General features: G+C 41.6%; 1 protein-coding gene across 6 annotated transcripts in view; it reads right to left on the minus strand.

The window, feature by feature from the left end:
• Positions 1-16,483, minus strand: part of SNX27 (sorting nexin 27) — an 83,681-nt gene extending 67,198 nt beyond the window's left edge. Inside the window, exon 1 of one of the 6 annotated variants that reach the window (XM_019919893.3) lies at positions 16,002-16,483. In XM_019919893.3, the coding sequence (XP_019775452.1) occupies positions 16,002-16,318 (317 nt within the window). In that variant the 5' untranslated portion in view covers positions 16,319-16,483. Of the gene's footprint in view, positions 1-2,690; positions 2,885-16,001 lie in introns of those variants that run through there. The other 5 variants (XM_019919894.3, XM_019919892.3, XM_019919895.3 and 2 more) reach the window with 5 other exon arrangements.
• Positions 16,484-26,767: the final 10,284 nt, after the last annotated feature.

Consider the following 26,767-nt stretch of genomic DNA (forward strand, 5'->3'; position numbering starts at 1 on the left):
AATTATAGCAAAACAATTTAACTATAAAGCAACCATTTAAAATTGTAAATATGAAGAACAAAATAATCTGTAAATATGTTTGGGCCACTGTTATGTTAAGAAGTGGATTATAAAAATGCAACTTCTAAAAGATAACACAGGAGAAAATCTAGTGATGGGTATGACAATGAGATTTTAGACAACAGAAATGTGATCCATGAAAGACAAAATTGCTAAGATGAATTTTATAAAAATTAAAAACTTCTGCTCTGTGAAAGACACTGTTAAGAAAAACAAGTCACAGACTGGGAAAATATATTTGGAAACCACATATTTGATAAAGGACTTGTATCCAAAATATAAAAGAACCTTAAAACTCAACAATAAGAAAACAAGCCAGTTAAAAATAGGCAGGGACTTCCCTGGTGGTCCAGTGGTTAAGACTCTGCACTCCCAATGCAGGGGGCCCGGGTTCTAACCCTGGTCGGGGAACTAAGATCCCGCATACCACAACTAAGCCCGAGTTCTGCAACTACTGAGCCTGTGCACTCTAGAGCCCATGAGCCTCAACTAGAGAAGCCCGTGGGCCACAAGACCCAGCACAGCCAAATTAAATAAATAAATAGATAAATTTTTTTAATGTATTAAAAAATGGGCAAAACATCTGAACAGACACCTCACTAAAGAAGAAATACAGATGGTAAATAAACATATAAAAGTTACTCGACATCACTCATCATTGGAGAACTGCAAATACCATTAAATACCTATTTGGTTAAAAGAAACACAATAATATCAAATGCTGGTGAAGATGTGGAGCAACAGCAATTCATTCAATGGTAGAACCACTTTGGAAGACAGTTTGACAGTTTCTTAAAAAGCTAAACATAGTCTTACCATAAGATCCAGCAATCACACTCCTAGGTATTTACCCAATTGAGTTGACAACTTACATTCACACAAAAACCTGCACACAGATGTTTATAGCAGCTTTATTCATAATTGCCAAAAACTGGAAGCAACCAAGATGTCCTTTATAAGTGAATGGATAAACAGAAGTGGTACATCTAGACAATGGAATATCATTCAGCTATAAAAAGAAATGAGCTCTCAAGCCACAAAAAGACATGCGGGAGGCTTAAATGCATATTGCTAAGGGAAAGAAGCCAATCTGAAAAGGCTACATATTGTATGATTCCAATTAATTATATGACATTCCAGAAAAGGCAAAGATCAGTGTGCTGCCAGGGGCTTGGAGGGAGGAGAGGGATGAATAAGTGAAGCACAGGGGATTTTTAGGGCAGAGAAACTATTCCCTATGATACTGTAACACTGCATACATGAGAGGATGCACTTGTCAAAACCTACAGAACTTTACCACACAAAGAGTAAACCTTAATGTATGCAACTTTTTCTTAAATCATAGGTTCAGAGAATTCCAGGCTATAACAAGAGACTCTAACTGTATTTCAAATCTTTTTTTTTTTTTTTTTGCAGTACGCGGGCCTCTATTTCAAAAAACCTCATGGAAGCGGGTAGGAGGGAAAAGGTACAGACCTAAGTAACTGGAAATGAATGAATTCTGTAAGATTAAAGGCCAAAGGGACTGTACATAAGTACTGTATTCTAGTTAGTAAAGTTGTTTCCTGCAGGGGTACAGGTTAACAATTCTGGTATTACTACACATGTATACTGGAATTGAAAAATTAAGTAAATAAATGGTGGATGTAGGGAGCCAAGTTTCTCATTGTTGGAGTGGAAATGTACAAATCAGCAAGGGGAAGGGGATAAAACATCTATATGGTAATGAAGAAAAGCTATAGACATCAGTAAGAACTCATGTTTAACTTAATATAGATACAGATGGTTACATATAGAAATATTTATAGATATGTGTATATACAGGGGTTAATAAACACTCATATATTTCTTTGCTCTGACAGCTGAGAGGGCCTGAAAGTAGACCCTCTTAGCAAGAACCATACCTAATGCCTAGATCTTGGTTTCTAATAACATTCTCCAGTAAAAAGAACCAGTGCCTCTTGGAGAAATGGCTGATTCTAGGACTGGGGCAGGAAACACACAAGATGAGCCTGGAGCACTGTGTAGTACCAGAAAGTAAGGAAGTGCTCAAAAACAAAACAAAACAAAAAAACACACATTGATGAGAGTATGGTAGAAGGGCACAGAAGCCAACTGAAAGAGCTACCAATGGCTGATTCTGGAACAACTGGAGCAACAAAATAAAGTAGCAGTCTCAGATTATACAACCCGAAGTATAAAATTATTATCCACGAGCCCATACTGATATAAATAAATGACAGAATAAATACACAGGGGAGAAGAGACATTCTTCTCCTATGGAGAATTCCAAATAAATTATACAGTTACTACATACTAAAGGAGAAAAGCATAACTTCCCACTCCTTAAGTGTGGGCTGCATATAGTGACTCCTATCCAAAGGGTACAGTATGAAGAGGGGGGAGAGGAGGAGGAGAATAACTTTAAAGTCGAGAAACCTGGCAAACTACTTTAGCCAGATGATCAAGGTCAATATCAACAGTCATAAATCATGATGATAGTATGTACAGTTGATAGGAACTGATGAAAATGATACTTTACCTCTGTGACTGTCCTCCCCAAATCACCAAAACTCCAATCTAATCATGAAAAAAAATCAGACAAATTCTAATAGTCAGGCATACAATACCTGACCAGTACTCCTCAAAACTGTCAAGGTAGGGGCTTCCCTGGTGGCGCAGTGGTTGAGAGTCCGCCTGCCGATGCAGGGGACACGGGTTCGTGCCCCGGTCCGGGAGGATCCCACATGCCGCGGAGCGGCTGGGCCCGTGAGCCATGGCCGCTGAGCCTGCGCATCCGGAGCCTGTGCTCCGTGACGGGAGAGGCCACAGCAGTGAGAGGCCCGCGTACCACCAAAAAAAAAAAAAAAAAAAAAGTCAAGGTCATCAAAAACAAGGAAAGACTAAGAAAATGTCACAGCCAATATGCGCCTAAGGAGACATGACAACTAAATGTAATGTGGTATCTTGGATGGGATCCCGGAATAGAAAGACATTAGGTAAAAACTAATGAAATCAGAATAAACTATGGGCTTCAGCTGGTAATAATGTATCAACATTGGTTCATTTATTTTAACAAATGTTAAACATGTAACAAATAACCATATATAAGAGAAAAACTGTATGGTGGGAGTGGGGGATGTATATATGGAAACTCTACACTATCTGTTCAATTTTTCCATAAATCTAAAACTATTCTAGAAAATGGTCTATTAATTCTAAAAATTAGATCACAAATTATATGTAACAGTATGACTTCATAACAAATACATTAAAAAAGGACAGCCAAAATACAAAAAGTAGTTGTGTTAGGATGATAAGATAGGTGATTTTTTTCCTTAGTCTCCAAATTTTCTAACATTACTAATACATTACTTTTATAATTTAAAAAATGAATTTTATACCACTAAACACCTACTAGAATGACCAAAATCCAAAACATTGACAATACCAAATGCTGATGAGGAAATGGCTTAACAGGAACTCTCATTCATTGCTGGTGGAAATGCAAAAGGGTATACTTTGGAAGACAGTTTGGTGGCTTCTTATAAAAATAACATACTCTTGGGCTTCCCTGGTGGCGCAGTGGCTGAGAGTCCGCCTGCCGATGCAGGGGACACGGGTTCGTGCCCTGGTCCAGGAGGATCCCACATGCCGCGGAGCGGCTAGGCCCGTGAGCCATGGCCGCTGAGCCTGCGCATCCAGAGCCTGTGCTCCTCAACAGGAGAGGCCACAACTGTGACAGGCCCGTGTACCGCAAAAAAAAAACAAACAAACATACTCTTACCACCTGGATCCAGCAATTACGCTCTTTGGAGTCAAAAACTTTTGTCCACACAAAAACCTGTACACAGATGTTTATAAGCAGCTTTATTCATAATTACCAAAACTTGGAAGCAACCAAGATGTCCTTCAGTTGAGGAATGGATAAACTGTGGTAGATCCAGCAGACAATGGAATATTATTCATCACTAGAAAGAAATGAGCTATCAAGCCATAAAAAGACATGAAGGACACTTAAATGTATATTACTAGGTGAAAGAAGACAAGGCTACATACTATATGATTCCAACTGTATGATAATCTGGAAGAGGCAAAAATATGGAGACAGTAAAAAGATCAGTAGTTGCCAGGGCTTAGGGGGAGAGAGGAATGAATTGGCAGAGCATAGAGGATTTTTAGGGCAGTGAAACTACTCTGTATACTACAATGGCAGATACTGTTATTACAAATTTGTCCAAACCCATAGAATATACATCACCAAGAGTGAACCCTAAAGTAAACTATGGACTCTAAGTGACAATGATGTGTCAATGTAGGCTCATCAATTCTAACAAATGTACCTCTCTGGTGGGGGAAGTTTATAATGGTGGAGGCTGTGCATTCTATGGAGAGCCCTAATTCACAAACCCTTACTGAAGCCTTTTTTAAGTATCAAAAGCAAAATTCAACATTTATACCAATATTTTAAAGCACCTACATCCAAAAATTTAATGCTGGGCAAAAGAGAGTACTAATAACGATAAAGTATGGCCCTGGCAGGGTTGAGAAACTGAGAGGTATGTCAATCAGCATCTAGTCTTCCCAAAGAGGGAAAAAAGAATAAATAACGTGTCAAATAAGCTGCTCACCATTACCTTTGGCTGGGTGTTCTATTCACAAAGAATGCTGCCTGAGGCAGGAAAAGTACAAATAAGCATCATCTGTCTTTCGACCATAATACCTCCAGCCACAAGTAACAAGGGTTTACTACTTGGGAAGGAGTAATAGATTCCTCAAAACTTCTAGTTCCAAGGCAATCAGGAAACAAATATAATCTACACAGGTAGACTTATTTCTAAATAAACGAATCTTGTCATTCAATAAAAAAAAGTATAATAAGGCTTAAGGTTTTAAGGTATTTTAAAAATCAATATAAAATTATAATCAAGCTATTCAGAAGTTCATTTGTTATCTGATAATTATCTGTAAAGCCAATGTAACAACTTGACACCAAGAGTAAAACAAACTTGTTCATTTCCCTCCTAATAAAATACAAAATTCTAGTCTTAGGATTTTAAAACAGCCTCCTATATTAAAATTACTAAGGCTTTGGATCTGTGCTCCACATGGCCAGGACACAACTAGTTTACACCTTTTATCCTAGCATAATTAATGGGCCCCTTTCAAGTGTCTTGGTCTGGACAATAAACTATACAGTCCTCCTAGTTTTAGTACATTTTGTGTCTGGAAGACTCCTGTGAATATGCACATAGTCTCTAGGCACTTGCATTACTAGTTTAGATAACTAAGGGCAGAAGAGTACTTATGGCGGCTTGGAGGAATTGCTCTAAACTTGTTCATCCCATTGTGGTGAGGCAGGACGGGGGGGAGGTTAGGGAGGAGGAATAAGAATCAGGTCAACTATGCTTAAGAAATAACCTAAGGCTGCCGCTTTCTCCACCAAACCTAAAATTCCTTAGTGCAAAGACTACATGTCATTCAGCTTCCTATCCCCAGTGTCTAATATTGTATGTGTCATGTAGTAAGCACTCATTAAAAGTTTTCCCTGAGTGAATGAAAAAAATTATTAAGATTAGCACATAAACTCAATACTGGTTTTCCTTCATGCACTTCCATAATTTAATTCCTTATTTTTAACTTTTATACTGGTTTCACTATTTAGAGGGAAGTACTAAAAATATTATGCAAGCTCTACATTTTTCAAGCCTTAGTATTAGTGATCATTTTGTTTTCTATTGTGGGTAGCAATAAAAATAATGGTTAAGAGTAAAATATGACATTCAATTATGTAAGCAATTCCAAAGTGAGGCTATGTTTTCTTTTACTGAAATATACTGAAAATAAAAGTAAATTGTTTTTATTAATTTTTTAAAAAATAAACACTGATTCCAAGGATAGCAAAATGAGGTAAGAAGAAGGAATAAGAAATAAACATGTTGACATTTAAAAAGCAGCCTGTATTTTATGTTAATTCTGGGAATAATCTATTATAATTATATTGTTTCATCTCATAAAAACTAAATGTACCACATTTAGTTAAAAAATTTAAGCACAGGGGCTTCCCTGGTAGCGCAGTGGTTGAGAGTCCGCCTGCCAATGAAGGGGACACAGGTTCGTGCCCCAGTCCGGGAAGATCCCACATACTGCGGAGCGGCTAGGCCTGTGAGCCATGGCCGCTGAGCCTGCGCGTCCGGAGCCTGTGCTCCACAACGGGAGAGGCCACAACAGTGAGAGGCCCGCGTACCACAAAAAAAAAAAAAAATTTAAGCACAATGGGTTTCCTCACACGACAGAGGCTAAAGTATTACCAGTAAAGTCTTAAAGAAATTTCCCGATACTAAAGCTATAAAAGTATACATTTATCTTGTTTGGATAAGATTTTTTTGTTTGCTCACTTTTCAACTTTGGTCTTTAAAAACTTGATCAGCATATAACAACTCTATGGTTCAATTTAAATGTAAAGCTAGATGTGAAAATAGGTTACTTCTTCACACTGCGGGGATAATGAATGCTAGATAAAGGTAAGAAAGTTGCTAATAGCCATAAATGGTTTCCCTAACCTGACTAACTCATTCTCCTCCTATCTACCCTATTTCTCAGGCCCCCTCAATCAATTATTCACCAGCAAAACAAACATAATCAGTCCTAAAGCATTTCTCAACACCAACTCAGTCTCTGAGATCTGCTATAATTTGAACCATTGCCTAAATGGCCAATTTAAATGCAACTCCCCAATGTTTTTAGTTTGGTGTACAGTGAAAGTTAATTAAAGAATAAAATCTACTTGCTTTATCAACAACCTTAGTTTGCAAGTCAGGTAAGTTACCAAAGGAGGAATCTTAATATTTTAAAGTTCTATTTCACTACTATTTCTGAATTATTCACATAATGCAATTAAAAACATGATTCTTCATGTGATCTGATAAGTCTGTTCTGCGGTGACAAACTGCACCCTGAATCCCAACACCCATTTCCTAAATATTCAATTCGTCTCCAGAGGTACTGTATTTGAGTGTGAGGAAAAGTGTAAATCTATCACTACTACTGAAAAAACAGTTCAAAATACCTTCATCTATGTAACAAGCCCTTAGAAATGAATAACAAGATAGATACTTTTTAAGTCATATGGCCCTTCAGCAATCAAATACCATCTTTTAACCCAAATTAAGTTTGCACAATTTTTTGGAAGCTGAGGAACACAGACTACAGTACAGTTTTTGTTAAGTTGTAGTCTATTTCAGCATATTGAATAAGAAGAAAGTTACAGTAAGACCTTTTCCAAATCAGAAACATAAAGGATAATTTGGTAGGCCAGGGAAATCTAAAATAATCTATTAGCACACAATTCAGAAAGGGAAACTTTAGTGTCACATTTCCTTGGATTCAAAACACCAGGTAAAGAGAACAAAACTCACTGTCGTTTCTAAGAAAAGAGATGCAAGTTACCTACCTTGAGAAAACAGATCCAAAAAATAGTTTTTAACCCTACCAGAATCAAAATGATCATAATTTTGGGTAAAAAGAATTAAGTAACCTGCATGATACATTCAGTAGACAAACTGCACACTAAATTACAAACTTTATCATGATTAAACTGATCAGCAAAAGAAGAAGAAGAAGTTTCCAAAACTTTCACAGAGGTCATCACATCTCCAAATATTAAGTTAATCAATTTTCAAAACATACTAAATAAATATAACTAGATAGGCCCACAGATATAAAAGTACTGTCGGGGCAGGGGGTTGGAGGGGAGAGAGAGAGCTTCCTGGTTAATCACACTGAATAGTTCTGTAAGAGTAATCAGCCTCTTCAAAGCAGCTGGGAGAAAATCCACACAAGCAGCTGACTCTGCAGACTGCTCTGTACTTTTCCAAAGAGAAGTAAACTAATTACTTGTGTTTCAAGTCCACAGAATACACAGACCTGTCATTCTAGTCTTGCTCTGAGGTCTCACATACGAATCTGCAATTTCAGATAGCTTAAGCAAAAACCATTTTTTTAAAAGATGTTTTCATAACAACGGAAGTTCATTAAAGGAAGTACACATAAGAGTACTCAAATGCAGTACCTTACTCTGCAACTTTAATACCTTGCAGATAGGTGTATTTCCTCAACTATATGAAAACCTTATTAGTTAGCAGGGAGCAATAAATAATAAACAAAAAAGACTACACACATACTACCTAGCATTTGACTGATACCATATCACAAAATCTAATTCTGAAGTACCCCTCACAATACTGACAGGAGAAATTCACTGTACGGTCACCAGCAATTCTTAAACTTATCTGGGGCTTCCCTGGTGGCGCAGTGGTTAAGAATCTACCTGCCAATGCAGGGGACGTGGGTTCGAGCCCTGGTCCGGAAAGATCCCACATGCCGCGGAGCAACTAAGCCAGTGCGCCACAACTACTAAGCCTGCACTCTAGAGCCCACGATCCACAACTACTGAGCCGGCGTGCTGCAACTACAGAAGCCCGCGTGCCTAGGGCACGTGCTCCGAAACAAGAGAAGCCACCGCAATGAGAAGCCCGTGCACCACAACGAAGACCAGCCCCCCACTTGCCACAACTAAAGAAAGTCTGCGCGCAGCAACGAAGACCCAACACATACAAATAAATAAATAAACAAACTTATTTGAAGGATCTTTGTAAGAATTTTCATTTTGAATGTAGACTTCAGGTATAAATCTTAGTACTATACATATTAAGTTCCCTGTCTGTCTTCCGTCCCACTCAACTCCCAGCAACATGCTGTCTGCCAAAATAAAAGATTTAAATTAAAGGAGGCATCTTCAAATCAGAGGAGTACAGCTAAAACAGAACATCTGTAGGGCAGAGCACAAGTGGACCTACGGCATATAGGATCAAACTTACCAACTGTAAACACAATAGTAAGTACAGTCATATAAAACATAAGAGAAAGAGAAACAGATATTTGAGAAGCTGAACTGTGCTGTGAGTAAAATACATATACAAATTAAAGGCAACCAGCTCCTCACCAGCTGCTCCCAGCTCTGGGCATTAGAGCTTAGTTGTCTTTAGTTCCCTTCTTTATATAGTACAAAACAGCCCAAGAGAGTAGATGCTCTGAAATTCTTCTAACAGTGATTTTCCTCTTTGGCCTTGGAAATGTTATTCAACCTCTTCAGGTAAATAATTAAATAAAAACTAAATTCTCAGGGAGTCCTGGGTATTAATGCACATATAACGATATTCTGACCTCAAAAACAGAATAAAATCCAAACTTTTTAGCACGGCAATCAAAACCCCATTTGATCTAACCTGAAGCACAGGTGTCTATAAACAAACAGCAACTTTCGATTCCTTGTTATCCTAAGATCCTCCCTTTGGTCACACAGTTACTTCAGCCTATAAAATCTTTCCCCCTCTTCCGCCTACTAAAATTATACCTGTCCTTCAATCGCAGTTTAAAAGCCTTCTATGACCCATCCACCCACCAATCTTCCAATCTTCTCAAGCATATTCACTCTTCTTACCTCTAAACTCCATTGTGTTTTTCATTTATCTCCATTATTTCATTTTGCTTTACATGCAGTAAATTGTTTACATGCACCTTCCCCACTGCAGTGTAAGTTTCCCAAGGGCAGGGATGCAGGGACTCTGTGACTCATACAAGCCTAACAGTACTTTACACATAGTTTGTGCTTAATTGTGGTACCAGGCTGAACATGAGGTGATTATTAGCCAACATCATAAAACTGATACCCTAAATCACTGGTTTTTAAACAGTGGATTACAACCTAATGAGTCATGAAATTAATGCAGTGGGCCACCATCAGCATTCAAAAAACAAAACAAAAAACCCAAAATACTGACGGACTAAAAAATACCAGAGTGCATGATACTAGTAAACACAGTTTTGTGAAACTTGTTTCAGGTGGTTTTTTTTTTTTAACTGGGTGTAATACAAAATCTATGAGTTTCAATTTTTTTAAAAATGGTTTTAAACTGCCTAAATTTTTTTTTCCAAATGTGGGCCTGGAATTGCACCACCCATACACTGGCTCTTACTAGACTGCCTAAGTGAAGCACAGAAACCATCTCTATAGCTGACAGTAGAAGAACAGAATGACCCTAACTGGCGCTAACCTAAACCACTACAATATCCTTTGTGCCAGCAATGTCAGCATCTAACAATGAACTTACCACAGATCATGCTCCCAAAGCACCGTGCAGTGATCATAAATCATAAATGTTTGCTTGTCAACTGAGTCTCTTTGCTTGTCTACCAGATCATAAGAATTATTCCCAACGGGATTTATCTAAAAAAACAATTATCCTTTAGAGCGTGGTAATAAACCCTCTCCTGAAACAAACTGGAGAAGTAGTGGCTGGAAAAAGAACTGTTCTTCACCATAACTTATATGACCCAAACAAATCTTCACGTTACTAACAAGAAATCTTTTCCTGGTCACAGCAACGTTGCAGAAGACATTTCTGTGGGGAAGATAATGCTCTTTTCAAATTTAGTTTTATTATTTTGCCGCCTCCACTACCTATGGAATTAAAAGTATTTCTTGGGGTTGCAATTACGATCGTCATGCTCTCTTCACTGATAACCAATAAAGATAGCAACAAATAAGGGCAAAGAATGCCTATTTTGGTCCCCCGTCTTCTACCCAATTTAACAATAAGAGAGACAGGGTAAATAAAGATATAACACGGTTACATTTCAAAATCATAGAACCAAAGTTCAACTGCTATCCAACTTCATAGGGATATGACTGAATTTTAAGAATTTTAAGTGACTTCAGTCAAGAATAGTTGACTATTAACAGTCAAGAATAGCTGAGAAAACAAAGAAATGGAAAATACACTGGATTTAGCTTCCAAAGACCTGGGTTTAATTCTGGTTAACATTCATTAGTGCAACACCCAGTTTCCTCTCTTATGAAACAGGGATAATACTCATACATTCATTCAGCAAGCGTTTATAGAAGAGTACTTTCTATGTGCCGCTAGATATTTAGCTACGGAAACAGCATAGACATAGTCCCTGCCACCAAGGAGCTTATATTTTCCCTATCTCACAAGGCTCTTGTGAAGATCAAATGTAAAAACACTGTGCAAACTGTAACACTATACAAATTGCAAAGTAATATAGTAATTATTATTAACTTGCTCTACCTCTTAACCCTCACCTTTATTACAACAGCTTATCAAGATTCAAAAAATGAAGTGTAGATGATTAGATACAACAGTTAGTCCACTATCTACTGAGCTGATTTTCCTAAGGGCTGGGATTTCAAGAGCCTAATAAATCACTTTGTTCATATAGTCTTAGCTAATGACTCTCTACATAATCATGACAATAAAATGAACTGAGAATTAAAGGCTTGTAGTTTCACTCCAGGTATGGGGTGGGTATGTTGGCTGCATTACCCACACCTGGCCAGGGAGTAAAAAATAAAGATTTCTAGGCCCCGTGCAAGACCTACTGAATCATAACCTTTAAAGGGTGAGCCTGAGAATCCATACTTTTGACAAGCACACCCAGTGATTCTTACGCTCACTAAAGCTTGAGGATCACAGCCATAAAAACTTCCTTTGATCAATAACCATGATTTCAAACACCATTTACAAAACCTACCTGGAAGATCTAAGCCAAATAGAATTCAGCTACAACTGAGAAAGCAGATCCTAAGAATGTACTTTTTTAACTCATAAAAATATTTCATGTGGCCCCAACCTCTTTTTAGTCAATTTTCAAATTTTCACATAAAATTTAAAAAAAACAAAAAAGAATGCCCATGACATATTTATACGTTTTTAAAATAAATTATCACTAAACAAATATATATACACCCACAAACATCTTTTTCTTATGGTTTAACTTTAATACAGAAAAGTTATATTATCTTGTAGCTATCAAGAAGTAAGGTGGGACTTCCCTGGTGGTGCAGTGGTTAAGAATCACCTGCCAATGCAGGGGACGTGGGTTCGAGCCCTGGTCCGGGGAGATTCCACTTGCCACGGAGCAACTAAGCCCATGAGCCACAACTACTGAGCCTGTGTTCTAGAGCCTGCGAGCCACAACTACTGAAGCCCACGCACCTAGAGCTCGTGCTCCGCAACAAGAGAAGCCACCACAATGAGAAGCCCGCACACCACAACGTAGAGTAGCCCCCACTCGCCGCAACCAGAGAAAGCCCGCACGCAACAACAAAGACCCAATGCTGCCAAAAATAAAATTAATTAATTTTTTTAAAAAAGAAGTAAGGCATATACTCTCTGCCTAGCATAAATATATCATGATATTGAACGCTTACAAGCCAACCTTAGGGTCCATGCTTACTGAAGACCATAAACACCAAAGAGACAAAACAAACTAGCCAACAGACAAACCTAATCTCTCAAAAATAGACAGTACAATATCCATATCCACTGCACACTTAAACCCTCCTAAGGGCATCTCTCAAGAAATCAATCAAGAGCCCTTGAAACTATCTTAACCTTAAGAAAATCACCTGAAGTCTAATATTTCTTCACATGCTATATGATTAGTGCAAAGACATATTTATTTTGGTTCTATTTGTTGAAAGCATCCTTCACTCACTAGTCTCCAAGTGTATATACATCAAAGGGAAGACACTCAATATATGTTACACTGGAAAAATTACAAGGTGAAGGCTAACATTGCCATTCAAGAAAACTTTCCATCTGCAGTAAAATTCAGAGCCCAGAAGGCTTGTTCATACTCCAGCACCAAGCCCTGCAACATGACTCTTTCCCTAACCAGTTAGAATCTAGTCAGCTTTGAAGGGAGAAAGGACAAACCAAACCATATTGAATTTAATTTAATGACTTCTCCTAGATTCAGTTAGGACAAGGCCTTGGTAAGCAGCCTTTAAAGAAATGCACAGAAAAAATGCTCTTTTTTGTCCAAGCTTCTATTCTCGCAAATCTCATCTGTTCTTTCAAACCTCTATCAGTTGTCCAAACTACTGCAATATATGAAAATTGGAATACAATAATTTGCATATTGGAGGAAAGTGTCTAAAATCGGGAAAAGTCTTAATCAACAATGATCTGTTTAAGAAGGTCCAGACATCCACCTATAACTCGATACAAACTACATCTACACAACAATAATCTACCTATGCCTACTCTGACCCTACTTGGCACTTCATCAACATGCAAAGCTTACCTGGGACAACAGGTTAATTTAAGGAACATGGGTGAGAGACAGAAAAAAGTGTTGCCTAAAGAATGCTTTAGGAAAATTAGCATCAACCTAACCAAGATCAAAACAAGTAGCAGATACAGATATCCCTCAAGAACAATGTCTGTTTGCTCTCTGTTTTCCTCCTCTCACTTGAAAACCTAAGGAGAAGATGTAGACTTTGGAAGAAGGGAAGGACAGAGAAAGAAACTGTATAGTTGAGGACCCAAACAATTTACCACCTATCTTGGCTCTGTTACAACTACTACTATTTTCACTACAGTAGCAGAGAAACTTCAAAGAATTTGGAAATCAAAATACAGTTGGAAGGTGAGACCAATGCCAGGTAGATGTCCAATCATCACAACATTCCAGAAAAAGGTTCTCTAAGCAAAGAGTGCTCTTTTTGCCCCACCCACTAAAAGAGAGAAAGTTGTATACTCATCACCACTAAAATGTAATGTCTTTTCTCTAGAAGAAGAAAGGGGCCTAGACTGGAACCTGGGCCTGAGGCAAGTCCTTCTGTCTGTCTGGGGAATCATCTGAGGTCTCCTTTAGAGTACCTAGTTTATATCTGGACTCTGCTGCAAAAACCACAGTACTCTACTCCAGTAAAGAGTAAATGATTTAGAACTTTATGATAAATTTATAATTTTAAATAAATACTTCAGTTTTAAATTTAAAAATAAACAGCTGGATACAAAGTTAACTTCCAAAGGGAAAGGAAAATGACAATTCCAAGAGCTTCTATCAGAAGGAAACATCAGCCACAGATTTTGAGTTATCTAGAAAGAAAAGAATTAGGTACCCAGGTACAAAGCAAAAGGTCACTACTGCATTCTGCATCTGAATGCCCTGACACCCAAAAAATTAAGAATATATTGCCGGAGTACCAGAAAAGTCATAGGACATTAACAGAAAAAAGAACGCATCTATTTACAGGAAGGACAGAGGATATGTATAATAGCTTCAAACACTTACTTTGGTGAACTACTCTTTCTTGAGGTGGAAGGTAAGAGGAAACAGAATGAATGGATACCATAGAGTAAGAATGTCAAGGATAAGGGTAAGAGGCATAAGCTGAATAAGAAGGGATAGTCTACTCTATAGGTCCTTCAAAATACTCATCCCCTTGAAACATTGATCAAACCTACTGTATAAACCTACTGTTCTACTAGAGGAAAGACTGAAGGTTATGGAAATTATGGTTAAAATAACATTTATAATAATGAGAAAGAGGGAATTCCCTGGCGGTCCAGTGGTTAGGACTCTGCGCTTTCACTGTGGTGGGCCTGGGTTCAATCCCTGGTGAAGGAACTAAGACCCCTCAAGCCGCGCGGAGCGGCCAAAAAAAGAGAGAGAAAGATTCATGAGGGCAAATCCTAGCACTGACAGAGAGGGCAAGTGTGAAAAAAGAATATACAAGAGTCAGTAAGCAGGAGAGAGATATAGGATTGAAGACTGCTGAGGAGAATGGAGACAATGAGAGCATACACCACCTACCAGTCAATCAGCAATCACTATACAAATCTTAATACAAAGTATAAAAACACAAATGTAACACCTGGATTAAAGGAGTAGGAGGAGGTCTGCAAAGAAACTGCAAGACAGGGCAGCATGCTGCCAGAGTTTTAAGGTATTCGGTGAGGAAGTAAGGATGAAGGAATATGAAGCGGGAGGCACTGCAGCAAGGAAAGAGGATGGGTTTCAACATGAAGGAGCCTAAAAAAGAGAAAGAAGGGAAAACAACCTCAGAGAGAAACAATAGGATAAAGTCAAGCATGATATCACAAGAGAACAGACTAGAAGACAGAATGAAAATGGCATGCCCTGAAAAAGTGGGGAGGTCAAAGGCCCAAAAGGGGCTGTAGTTGGGGGGAAGTAGGAGCTAAGGAGAGCTCTACCATAAACCCGACTAAAAAGAAATATGAGTATGGTGCAGAAGTGAAGACAGGGGCCAGAACAGGGATGCTCTCAGAGGGATGTGGTGATGGAGACGCTAGATTCAAAATACTGGTGTGATAAGGGGACTACTGTGAAGAGAAACTATCGTGTCAAAGACGACACCACCATCAAAAAAAAAAAAAAAGCAAGGGTCAGAAAAGAAGGTATTCTCAGAGTATGAATACAAAAAAGAGGGGAGGAAAGGGACACACGGTAGGACAGAAAAATAGAGAGAGTGCTTAACCCTAAGGAGAGGGTAACTAAGGAAAGAAAAAGGAGTGCAGCGTGGAAGGATGATGTTTCCGGAAGAAAAGTAGGAGCCGACCAAAGGTCCTGCCTATTTGGTTTAGAGGGCAGAAGGGACGGTCCACGGGGGCTAAAAGGAGTGGTGGAGAACAAGAAACTATGATGCTCAAGATGAGAACTTGGGGAGGACACACAGTGGCTGGGTCAGAAAAGGAGATGTTGTCAGTCAGAAGCAGAAAAAGGTTCAACAAGAGGAAAGCAAGGGGCACCGAGGAGCAGAAAGCAGCAGCCAAAGGGGAAGGCAAGGGGGCAGAAAAGAAGCCAAAGCAATGGGGGCAGGGGTAAAAGCAGTAGGGGCGCTGGGACACTGGAGATTACAGGGAGGGTGCGGGGGTCCCAGAAACCCGGGGTGTGGGGAGGTAAAAGGGCCAACCTCCATGGAGGGGCGGGGGGCCGGTTCGGGGGTTGAGGGGAGGTGCGGCCTGAGGGTGACAGGGGTAGAGGGGAAATGCAGGGACAGACAGAGGGGAAGGGGTGGGGCGGCGGGCAGCCCCGATACTCACACCTCCAGAATGCGGTCCCCCTTGCGCACCCCGGCCCGGTCGGCCGCCCCCCCGGGCAGCACGGCGCTCACATGCTGCAGCGGCGCGTACAGCTCCCCGTTGATGCTCCGCAGTTGCCCGCCCTCGCTCACTTGGCCCCGCACGTTGAAGCCGTAGCCGGACTCGGACTTGACGATGCGCACAACCCGCGGGCCGCCGCCTCCCCCGCCGCCGTTCCCGGCGCAGTGGAGCCCAGACCCCCCACCGCCGCCGCCGCCGCCACCTCCGTTCCTGTGAGGGGCTGAGGGGTGAATCCCTTCCCCGTCCTCATCCGCCATCTTGCGAGCGAGCAAGCCGTACTCCCACCACCCTACGCCTCCACTCCCTCCGCGCGTGCTCGGCCTTCTCAGCAGCCGCGCGACCCCCGGCGCGCGCGCCCGCTCCGCCGACGGCGGGACCCGAGTCGGCCACGGAGCTGCCGGCGCGGGTAAAGGGGAGACAGGGGGCGGGGGGAAAGAGGACGGTTTAGACGCCGTGAAGCCTCCTGGGAGTTGTAGTTTCTGAATGGTGGGGGCGGGGAGAGGGCTGGGCCCGGGCCGGAGCTGAGGTTATGTGACGCAATTTGGGCGCAAAGCCTGCTGGGGGTTGTAGTTCACCTTTCAAGCTCTTCTTAGGAGTGTCCTTTTGGGTGGTGAGCAGGTAACCCAGCCTGGAGTGGAGGTGACAGATTCATCTGCTGACGTGGAGGATATTTTATTTTTCTTTCATTTCATAATCTTTAAAAAACAATAATATTAGGACAACTTGATGTTTGTGTCAACATAGTCTTAAATTATAACAACTCGTTTGCTTAGTACCTTATGTGTCTACATACTTTTTTTTTTCAGTCCCCGCGGGCTCGCACGCGGAATCTTAGTTCCCTGACTAGGGATGGAATCGGCGCCCCACCCCCATCCCCTCAGTGGAAGCGGGAGTCTTAACCACTGGACCACCAGGGAAGTCCCTATATACATTATTTTATTGAATGACCCCAACAATCTTGTGAGACAACTGGGTCATGAATTCGCTTCTCTATTTCAGTATTGGGAAACTGAACCAAAGTCATCCAGCTGTTAAGTAACAGGAACCAAGGCCCAGTTATTTTTGTGCAACTTTCTTTTCATATATTGCAACTACATAAAAACTTGCCCCATCTATGTAAAAAAGCATATGTAGAGGAAACTATATGGTCTCAGTGATTTAGACCTGGACATTAGAGTGTCCAAGTAATAATTTCAATTGAGCAATGATTTTGTTTTTTAAGTTTTAAAATATCCATTTTTTTCCTATTGAAATATAGATGATTTACAATAGTATGTAAGTTTCAGGTATACAACGTAGTGATTCACAATTTTTAAAGATTATACTCCATTTATAGTTATTATAAAATATGGGCTATATTCCCTGTGCTGCACAATATATCCTTGTAGCTTATTTATTTTATACACAGTAGTTTGTACCTCTTAATCCCCTACCTTTATCACGCTCCTCCCCCCTTCCCTCTCCCCACTGGTAACAACTAGTTTGTTTTCTGTAACTGAGAGTCTGTTTCTTTTTTGTTATATTCACTACTTTGATTTATTTCTTAGACTCCACGTATAAATGACAACATACAGTATTGAGCAGTGATTTTGAAGTTACCGTTACTTCAAATTCATTTTGTTTCCCCCAACAACACAGTAGAGTTCTTTGCATATGGCAGCAATTGATGTTTTTTGGCTACCTACCCGAACACAAACTTGCAGATATTGTGCAGAATGCCTGGCAAAGGCAAGTAAGAAGAGCAAGAGCAAAAATAATGAAAAATAGCTTACTTAAGCACTTAACTGCTCAAGTCTGGTATTTGATTTTACTCTACTGGCAGGCTAATAAATTAGTCTGTTACTGTATCATGGATGCTGATAAAAGACACAGAATTCCTGGGTCAGAGACAAAGGACTTTTACTCGCAACATAGGGAGCCACTTGAGCTTCAGCCCCTTTGTATCAATTCCTCTTGCCCCGCCAAGTGCCACAGGGATGACATGAAGGGCTCAGATGAATGCTGTGCACTTGGTGGGCTTACACCACAGCTGGGGAACCCGCTGTTTTGTAGGAAGCAGTAAGCAAACCTGTTGTTTGTCCTGGAGGGAGAGCTTACTTCAATACTCACAGCTGCTAACTGTAAACATAACCCTGAGAAATGACCCTGGTAAAAAGCGGTCAGGGCTTTGCATTCTTGTCATACCCAGGAAGATGGGTAGAAGCATGAAAGACCCATGAAGGACTGTCTCTCTCAACGTAACTATGTGCCAAACACTATTCTAAGCACTTTTTTTTTTTTTTTTTGACTGCGTTGAGTCTTCGTTGCTGCGCACGGGCTTTCTCTAGTTGCGGTGAGCGACTCTTCTTTGTGGTGTGCAGCCTTCTTATTGCGGTGGCTTCTCTTGTTACAGAGCAGAGGCTCTAGGTGCACAGGCTTCAGTAATTGTGGCACGCAGGCTCAGTAGTTGTGGCTTGCGGGCTCTAGAGCACAGGCTCAGTAGTTGTGGTGCACGGGCTTAGTTGCTCCACGGCATGTGGGATCTTCCCGGACCAGTGATCGAACACGTGTCCCCTGCATTGTCAGGCGGATTCTTAACCACTGCACCACCAGGGAAGTCCCCTCGCTCTTTTTTAAATCCCTGCAACAAATACACCTTCCAGTGACCCCATCTCCCCTTCAGTGAGTCACACGCTTTTGTAATACCCTCCCCTTGAGTGTGGGCAGGACCCGTGACTTGCTTCTAGACAATAGAATATAGTGAAGATGATGATGTGTCACTCCCATGGTTACAGGTACATTATATAACATTCCTTCTTAGCTGACTGGGGTGAGAGTCTCTTGCTGGCCCTAAAGAAGAACGCTGCCATGTTGTGAACTGCTGGTGAAGAAGGCCCATGACAGGGAACTGCAGGAGCCTCTAGGAACTGAGAGTTGCCCTGAGTGGACAGAGAGAAAATAGGGCCCTCAGTCCTAAGCCTGCAAGAAATTCTGCCAACAACCTCGTGAGCTTGGAGGAGGATTCTTGGCTCCACTAGGGAACATAGCCCAGCCAGTGCCTTGATTGCAGGCTTGTGAGACCCTGCAGAGGACCCAGCTAAGCTGAACCCTGACTCCTGGACCACAAAAGTTGTGAGATAATAAATGTGTATTGTTTTAAGCTGCTAAATTTGTGGTAATCTGTTACAGGACAATAGATAACGAATATAACTCCTGTTGCAACTATGGTCAGTGCTACTCAGTTTAGATCAATTTAATACTTAGTTTAGCTTTACCTTTCCAATCTGAACATAAGCTTCTTGAAAACAAGGAACTTGTTACATGTGACTTGTCATGCCCTCAGAATGTATCAGAGTGAGAGACACAAGAGAAGGAGCTCAACAAAGGTTGATAGAATGTTAGTCCAGGAAAGGACCATAAAGTGGCTAATAATACCTGCTGCATAGGGACATGGTGGGGACCAAATGAGAATATGTGGGAAACACCTAACATAATATTAATACTTAGCACAGAGCTATTATTAAGAGTACTAATAGGGAGGGAGGCTCAGGAGGGAGAGGATATATGTATACACATAGGATGATTCACTTTGTTGTACAGCAGAAACTAACACAACATTGTAGAACAATTATAATCCAATAAAAAATACTAATTAATATCACATCTAGCCCTATTCCCTCATTTTGCTGGTAAAGGAATAGCTCCCTCCACTATCACCCTTTGAAAAAGGAAGTAGATCCAGCAAGGTACTATGATTTTCAAAAGTCATTCAGCAGGGCTTCCCTGGTGGCGCAGTGGTTGAGAGTCCACCTGCCGATGCAGGGGACACGGGTTCGTGCCTCGGTCTGCGAAGATCCCACATGCCGCGGAGCGGCTGGGCCCGTGAACCATGGCCGCTGAGCCTGCGCATCTGGAGCCTGCGCTCCGCAACGGGAGAGGCCACAGCAGTGAGAGGCCCGCATACCACCAAAAAAAAAAAGAAAAAAGTCACTCAGCAGATCAGTGGCCAGCACCCAACCCTAAGCAGAAAAATTAAATGGCGTGAATGAGGAAATAAGGCATGCCATTTCCCAGGGAGTCATGAGTTGAAGAAAACAAAAAGAGGGCTCTTTTTTTAGGCCTTTGCACTAATTCTGACTCTTCTTTCATTTTCACTACCTTTCTGTACTTTTTTCTGTGAAGACCACATGAAAAATCACTTTTTTGGTAAACTGAATTAACTGATTTGCTAGAGTGGATAAGACCTAGAGACTAGAGGGTTTATGAGTCAAGATTCCTTTAGTTGCAAGTGACAAACTCAATTCAAATTAGCTTAAGCAAAAAAGAGAATTTATTTGTTCACATAGCTAAGGAGGACACCGGGTATTTCCTTAATTGTAGCTGTGTAACAAACCATCCCAAAGCTTAGTGGTTTAAAACCATCGATTTATTATTCTCTTGGACTCTGTGGGTCAGGAATTCAGATAGGATACATAGGGATGACTTGTCTCTGCCCCTGCTTGATGCCTGGAGCCTCACTTGGGAAGACAAAGGCTAGGGGTGACTCGATGGCTGGGTTCATCTGGAAATGTCTCATTTCTGGTGGTTGAGGCTGGCTGTCTGCTGGGACCTCATCTAGGGCTGTTGGCATGACTCCTATACATGGTCTCTTCATGTGGCTATCGGCTTCTTCAAGCATGGTGCCTGGTTTCCAAAATCAGATGTCCCAAGAGAATAAAGCGATAGTGTATGGCGTTTTTATGACTCTGTGTCAGAAGTCATATAGCAGCACTTCCACCATACTTTTGTGGTCCAAGTGGTCATAAAGTTCTGTCCAGGTGCAAGGGGAGGGGATATAGACACCACCACTCCATGGAAGGAGTATCGATGTTGCAGTGTAATTAGAATATATGGGATGGGATATATCATGGTGGCCATTTCTGGAAAACATAATCTGCCACACTGGGATAGCTCATAGATTTAGAGCAAATGCTATAGGAACCTAGGCCTTAAGGTCTGACACAGAGAACTCAAGGTCATCTCCCTCTTTTTCTTCTGACTTTCATTTTTGCTCATCTCTGTTTCTCTTTGTCTATGAGCAAAAAACACCTTGTTTTTCGCAGTGTCTGTATCTAATTTCCTAGGGAAGGACTTTTGCCATTCCTTGAGTCATGTGCCTACCACCTGGACTGATTGAAGTTGCCTGGAGAATGAAGAACTGTGATTGTCCAAACCAGGATCACATGCCCAGCTCACATGTCTAAAAGAAAGTTTGCTGTGTAGGCTCTGAGGAATAGCTAGTACAATCTGCCACAGGTTTAATGTAAATGAGCGTTGATGTCAGCTTCGTGTGTAATTATAATTATGTTAGTTTCCTATCAGTATTCTGTAGTTGCAGTATTTCAAAGCCCTTTACCTGGTCATCTTCATATGATGCCCTTGTCTTCTACTTTGTCACACAACAACTCTCTGAGATTTGCTGGGTTTCCCATCGGAGAGAAAAGCTCCCTGGCTCTTACAGCCATACTGGCTGGCTTTTTTCACCCATTCCGTCTCACCACACCTGACTGGCATGTTTCACAGAGCTATTCCCAAATATCATTTTTTACCATCCTTCCAGTTGCAACTCCCTAGGCAATTGTCGCCCTGTTATTTGTGCCTCTCTTCATTTTCTCCAACGTCTCCCCTCCCCTTTCTTTTCTCAAAATCAAACTCAATTTTCCAGGGGTCCCTTTTCCTAGAAATTGCTTCCCAGAGCCAACAGTTCAGAAATAATACAATAGGTTGGGCTAGCTCATAACGAAAAGACCAATGCTGAGTCAATAGCATCATCCAGTGGAAAAGCATGTGAGACTTGGGTCCTCTGCATTGGTTCCTGTTTAGCTTTAATCCTTAACAAGTCATTTATCAATAGTATGCTTTTGGCTGCAAGTACAGAAAATACAAAAGTGGTTTAAATAATAAGGAAATTTATGATCTTGCATAAATAGCAAGACTAAAAGTGGGGAGTTCCAGAGTTGGTTAATTCAGAAGGTCATTCACATGATAAAGGATCCAGATTCTTTCCATCTGCCCCTCTGCCATCTTCAGTGTATTATCTGGGTGATGTGGCTAACTCTTCTCATGGTGACAAAATGACTGCTGAGCTCCAGGCATCACTCACACATGTGGCCACCATACTGAGAAGCAGAAAATAGGAAGTGTGTATTTGTCAAAGCAAAGAAACCCTTTTTAGAATCCTTGCATCAGCTTTCTCTCATGTCTCATAGGCCAAAAGTGTATCACCTACTAATCCCCTATACCAATCATTGTCAAAGGAACTGAAATTACAGTGATTGACTCAAATGCATCAAGACATACTACTGGGGCTAAGAGTAGCCCCTTCCCTGTGTGCATAGTTTGCCTGTGAATACCAACAAAATTTGGGACTTGCTGAAAGAAAGAAGGGTGAGACGGAAAGGGAACAGGGCAGAATAGATTTGGAGAAGCAGCCACTTGTATCTGATGCACTGAACTTCTCTTCAGCTTGGTTTCTCCAACTACAAACTAGGCATGATGATACCTACTTCATCTATATGAAGAGATACTTTTAGAAATAAGATTTTGCAGGACACTCTCATGAAAATAGTCTAATTACAAAACAGTGAGGTTCCTAGAATAGTCAAATTCATGCAGACTGAAAGAATGGTAGTTTCCAGGGGCTTAATGGGGGAGAAACTGGGGAGTTAGTGTTTAACGGGTATAGAGTTTCAGTCGGGGAAGGTGAAAAAGTTCTGGAGGCGGATGGCGGTGACGGTCGCACAGCAATGTGACTGTACTTAATGCCACGGAAAGGTGCACTTAACAAGGGTTAAAATGGTAAGTTCTATGTTGTGTATATTCTATCACACACAAAAAAATTAATAAAATAGTGAGGTTATTTAAGACATAGAGCAAAGAAATGGTGCTAAACTTGAAAAATGTACAATATAAATTCATGGTTCTAATAACCATAATGTTGAACTTTTACCTATTTTGATTTGTGGGTGGTAATCATTTCCCAGCCTCAGCTATCACTTCTGTCCAGATCATGTGCCATTCTCTCCTCTTTCCTCATATTCATTGTTATTTTGAGTGAGGCGCAGATCAAGAAATTCCGTCTCCGAAAAATGCCCTGCAAGGGAATCCCCTGCCCGGAATGGAATCAACTACGATACCCATTTACTTTCCCCTTGAAGGTTACCTTCCCCTTCCTTCCTTTGTCTTCTGGTCCTTTTCAATACAGCTGTCTCTCCCCACATCCTTGCCCAGAGGCTTTGGGACAAGAAGGCAGAGAGGAAGACTCGGAGCCAGAGAGAAGCACAAGCACAAAGCATCGGGAGGTGTTGGCAGCTCTTGCAAACTCTATTTACTGACAACACATATGTACTAATATTTACTGATTCCTCAGAGGTCTGTAAATGAGGCAAAGCTGCTGTGTAGAGAAATGGCAGCTAGGTATCCAAACCAAACACCCATTCATAGAGGACCAGGTCATTCCCGCTGCAGCTACCAAAGCCCCTGCCCCCAGGTCCAGAGCCCAGAGCTGAGCCATTCTATTACATAAACTTGAAAGCAGAGGTCTTCTATTCATATTTATTTGGGGTTTTTTTGTTTGTTTTTTTTTTTTTTGGTTTTTGGCCGTGCCATGCAGCATGCGGGATCTTAGTTCCCCCTACCAGGGATCGAACCCATGCCCCCTGCAGTGGAAGCACAGGGTCCTAAGCATTGGACCGCCAGGGAAGTCCCATCATCTACTCATATTTAACCTACTCACTCTGGACAGTCTTTTCCAAAACATATCATAGATTATAAAGACCTTCAACATGGAACACTCACCACTCCCTTAAATTCATGTCCCAGAGCTTAGTCACACCATCAGAAGGTGTCTCCTTACACATAATCTTCTGCTGTAAATAAAATGGATTCTAGACAAATGGCCTCCATCGAGTTTTGAGCGATGTGTGCCCTCCAATGCAATTGAATGTTAGCAATCAGTTATAGGTATTTAGCTCCTGATACTAGGCAAGTGCCCCAGGGCTCCCTTCAGGAATGACTGTCTTTTGTTCAGTGATCCTGGTCAGTCACCTTGCAAAACACCCTGCTGGTTACAGGAAAGAGAATCCATTTCCATTCAGCCAGCATTGACTGAGTATGCGCAGTGTGCCAGGCAATATAGGACTGAGGATACAAGGATAAACCATCAGCCCCTGTCCTTTAGGAATTCTCAGGTCTGAGGGGAGACGCAGACATGAAAACAAACAATTACTGTACAATGTGATGTTTTATACCAGCTGCTCTGGGAGCACAGATGAAGGATAATTAGCTGTCTGGGGATTCTCTGGGGAGTCATGGAAGATTTCACCAGTATCATTGAGTGGGGTTTGGAAGAATGAGTACAAGCTTGCTGGAAAGATAAGGCAGGGAAAAGATTTCCAGGCAGAGGGAATAGCATATGCAAAGGCAGAGAGGTAAGGAAAGGCAAGTCCTTCTGTTTTGGAAACAACTGGCAAGGTAGCAGAGGCTCAGAAATGAGGCTGGTTGAGTAAGGCAGTGGGCAGCTTAATCCCAACCATGACCCCTCCTTGGCCCTGGGAGAGGGGGACAAAAACAGAGCTCTAGCTCTTTTGCTGGTGAATGAGCAATGTTATCTTCCTATATAAAGCTCATGTCCTTATAGATCCTGTTCTGTGGGTGTTCTAGGTATTTTGCAAGATTATAATCTAAGGGGAACTGTCTTCTCAAGGAACAAAGTTCTTTTATATATTTGAAAGGCCCTTGGGCAGGCCATGTGGAATCTTTGGGCTGTTGTGATGACCTCAAATGTGATTATTGCTGAGTGGAACTCTGAAGAGGATAAGCCAAGGCAGCACCCAGCCCTCCTTTGCACCCTCACTGAGCTTCCTCTCCATCCTTTCAGACCCTTCAGGAGCCCAGGCCGGTGCTCTTCATTCAGTAAACACAAGATAATTTTCATCCTCTCCTTAATAAATTAATTAATTAATTTAGTGTTGGTTTGGCTGAGCTTTCTGGAAACTTCCAGAACGAATTCTTTCTTAAGAGCTTATTAAACATGAGCAAAATGAACTGAAATTTCTCAAGGAACTCTGAGAAATGCTGGTCTAACACACAAGCCTTCCAAATGAGCTTTAAACCTTTCAGCCTACTAAAATGTTTACTGGTCTGTAATATACTCCCAGCTCTTCTCAAAGCTCTGCCTCCGATGATGTGAGCCGTAGGCAACTTAAACTAGGGCAGGGATACGTTTTCAATTTTTCATAAAGTATTTACTTTTCTAGAATCCAATTTCTTTTTAGGCCTGGTCTTTCATCTTTCTGGTGCTAGACTTAATTTGCAAAACTGCTCCCTTGTCTCACTCCAATCTGGCTGGCTGCCCTTCGCTAAATAAGTGAGTTTGGGATTTACAACAGGAAAACTCCGGGGGCCTAGGCACAGTCAGAGGAGAGAGCCTGCTTGTCTTCCTGTGGGGCCCACAGTAGGCACCTGCCCAGGTGCTCAAGGCCCTGCTGCCCTCTTGTGGCAAGCACCGCCGCTTGGCAAACAAAGAAACTCCTCTCGTTTTCAGGTTCACTGGCTGACGAAACATGCTCTAAAACATTGCTGTGCCCCCCTCCACCCCCCAGCGAAAGCATGTGGCATCTTAGTTCCCCCGACCAGGGATCGAACCCATGCCCCCTGCATTAGAAGCACAGAGTCTTAACCACTGGACCGCCAGGGAAGTCCCAGGACCCGTGTGATTTTAGAACTGGAAGGAACCTTGGCCGAACCCCCTTTTTTTGGTGGTGGTGGTGGTTGTTTTTTGGTGGAGAAGGAGCCTGAGGATAAGAGAGATATGGTCATTTAGCTAAGGACACACCCTGGTTAGAGAAGTGAGCAGGAATGGAACACCCACCCTCATGAGAAGACAGGAAAGCAAAAGCAAATGGCCAGTTGAAATTTAGGAAAACAGAGAATGCTAAAAAGTTGCAGACCAGCTGAGACAGCTGAGCCGGGTGGATCTGGTGGGCTTCCCTCCATCCGTCAGTGACCACTTCTCCCATTTTCTGCTTCCCAAGGAAAGCCGCTTTGTAATTGCACACAGGTCTTGGATAAGGACCATCTCTCTGTCTTTTTTGAACACTTTCTTATGCCAAGGACACACCACTCCATTGTAGGAGATCAGGATTTTTGTCCAAGCTTCAACCTTTAGTTACTCATACCACACTCCCACTTTTGGGCCTCAGTTTTCTCCTCTGGAAAATGAGGGAGTTGGGTTGGATGTTTTCTAAAGTTTGCTTTAGCACTGATAGTTTTTTTTTTTTTTTTTTTTTTGTGGTACACGGGCCTCTCACTGCTGTGGCCTCTTCCGTTAAGGAGCACAGGCTCTGGACGCTCAGGCCCAGCGGGCATGGCTCACGGGCCCAGCTGCTCCGCGGCACGTGGGATCTTCCTGGTCCAGGGCACGAACCCGTGTCCCCTGCATCAGCAGGCGGATTCTCAACCACTGCGCCACCAGGGAAGCCCCAGCACTGATAGTTTATGATTGTCTGTTTGCCTCTTGGCACACAAATATCTGGTTATTAAGACTCGGAGTAACTTGAGGGCAGAGTCTTTTCCTCTTAATATCCCCAAAGCCCAACCCTATACCACTGACATATTAGATGCTCAAAAAGATTTATTAACAATAATTAGCATATTCAGTGTCTGCTGACACTGCCAGACACATTACA

The sequence above is a fragment of the Tursiops truncatus genome, chromosome 1 (genome assembly GCF_011762595.2).
Source record: "Tursiops truncatus isolate mTurTru1 chromosome 1, mTurTru1.mat.Y, whole genome shotgun sequence".
In the NCBI taxonomy this organism is placed as follows: Eukaryota; Metazoa; Chordata; class Mammalia; order Artiodactyla; family Delphinidae; genus Tursiops; species Tursiops truncatus.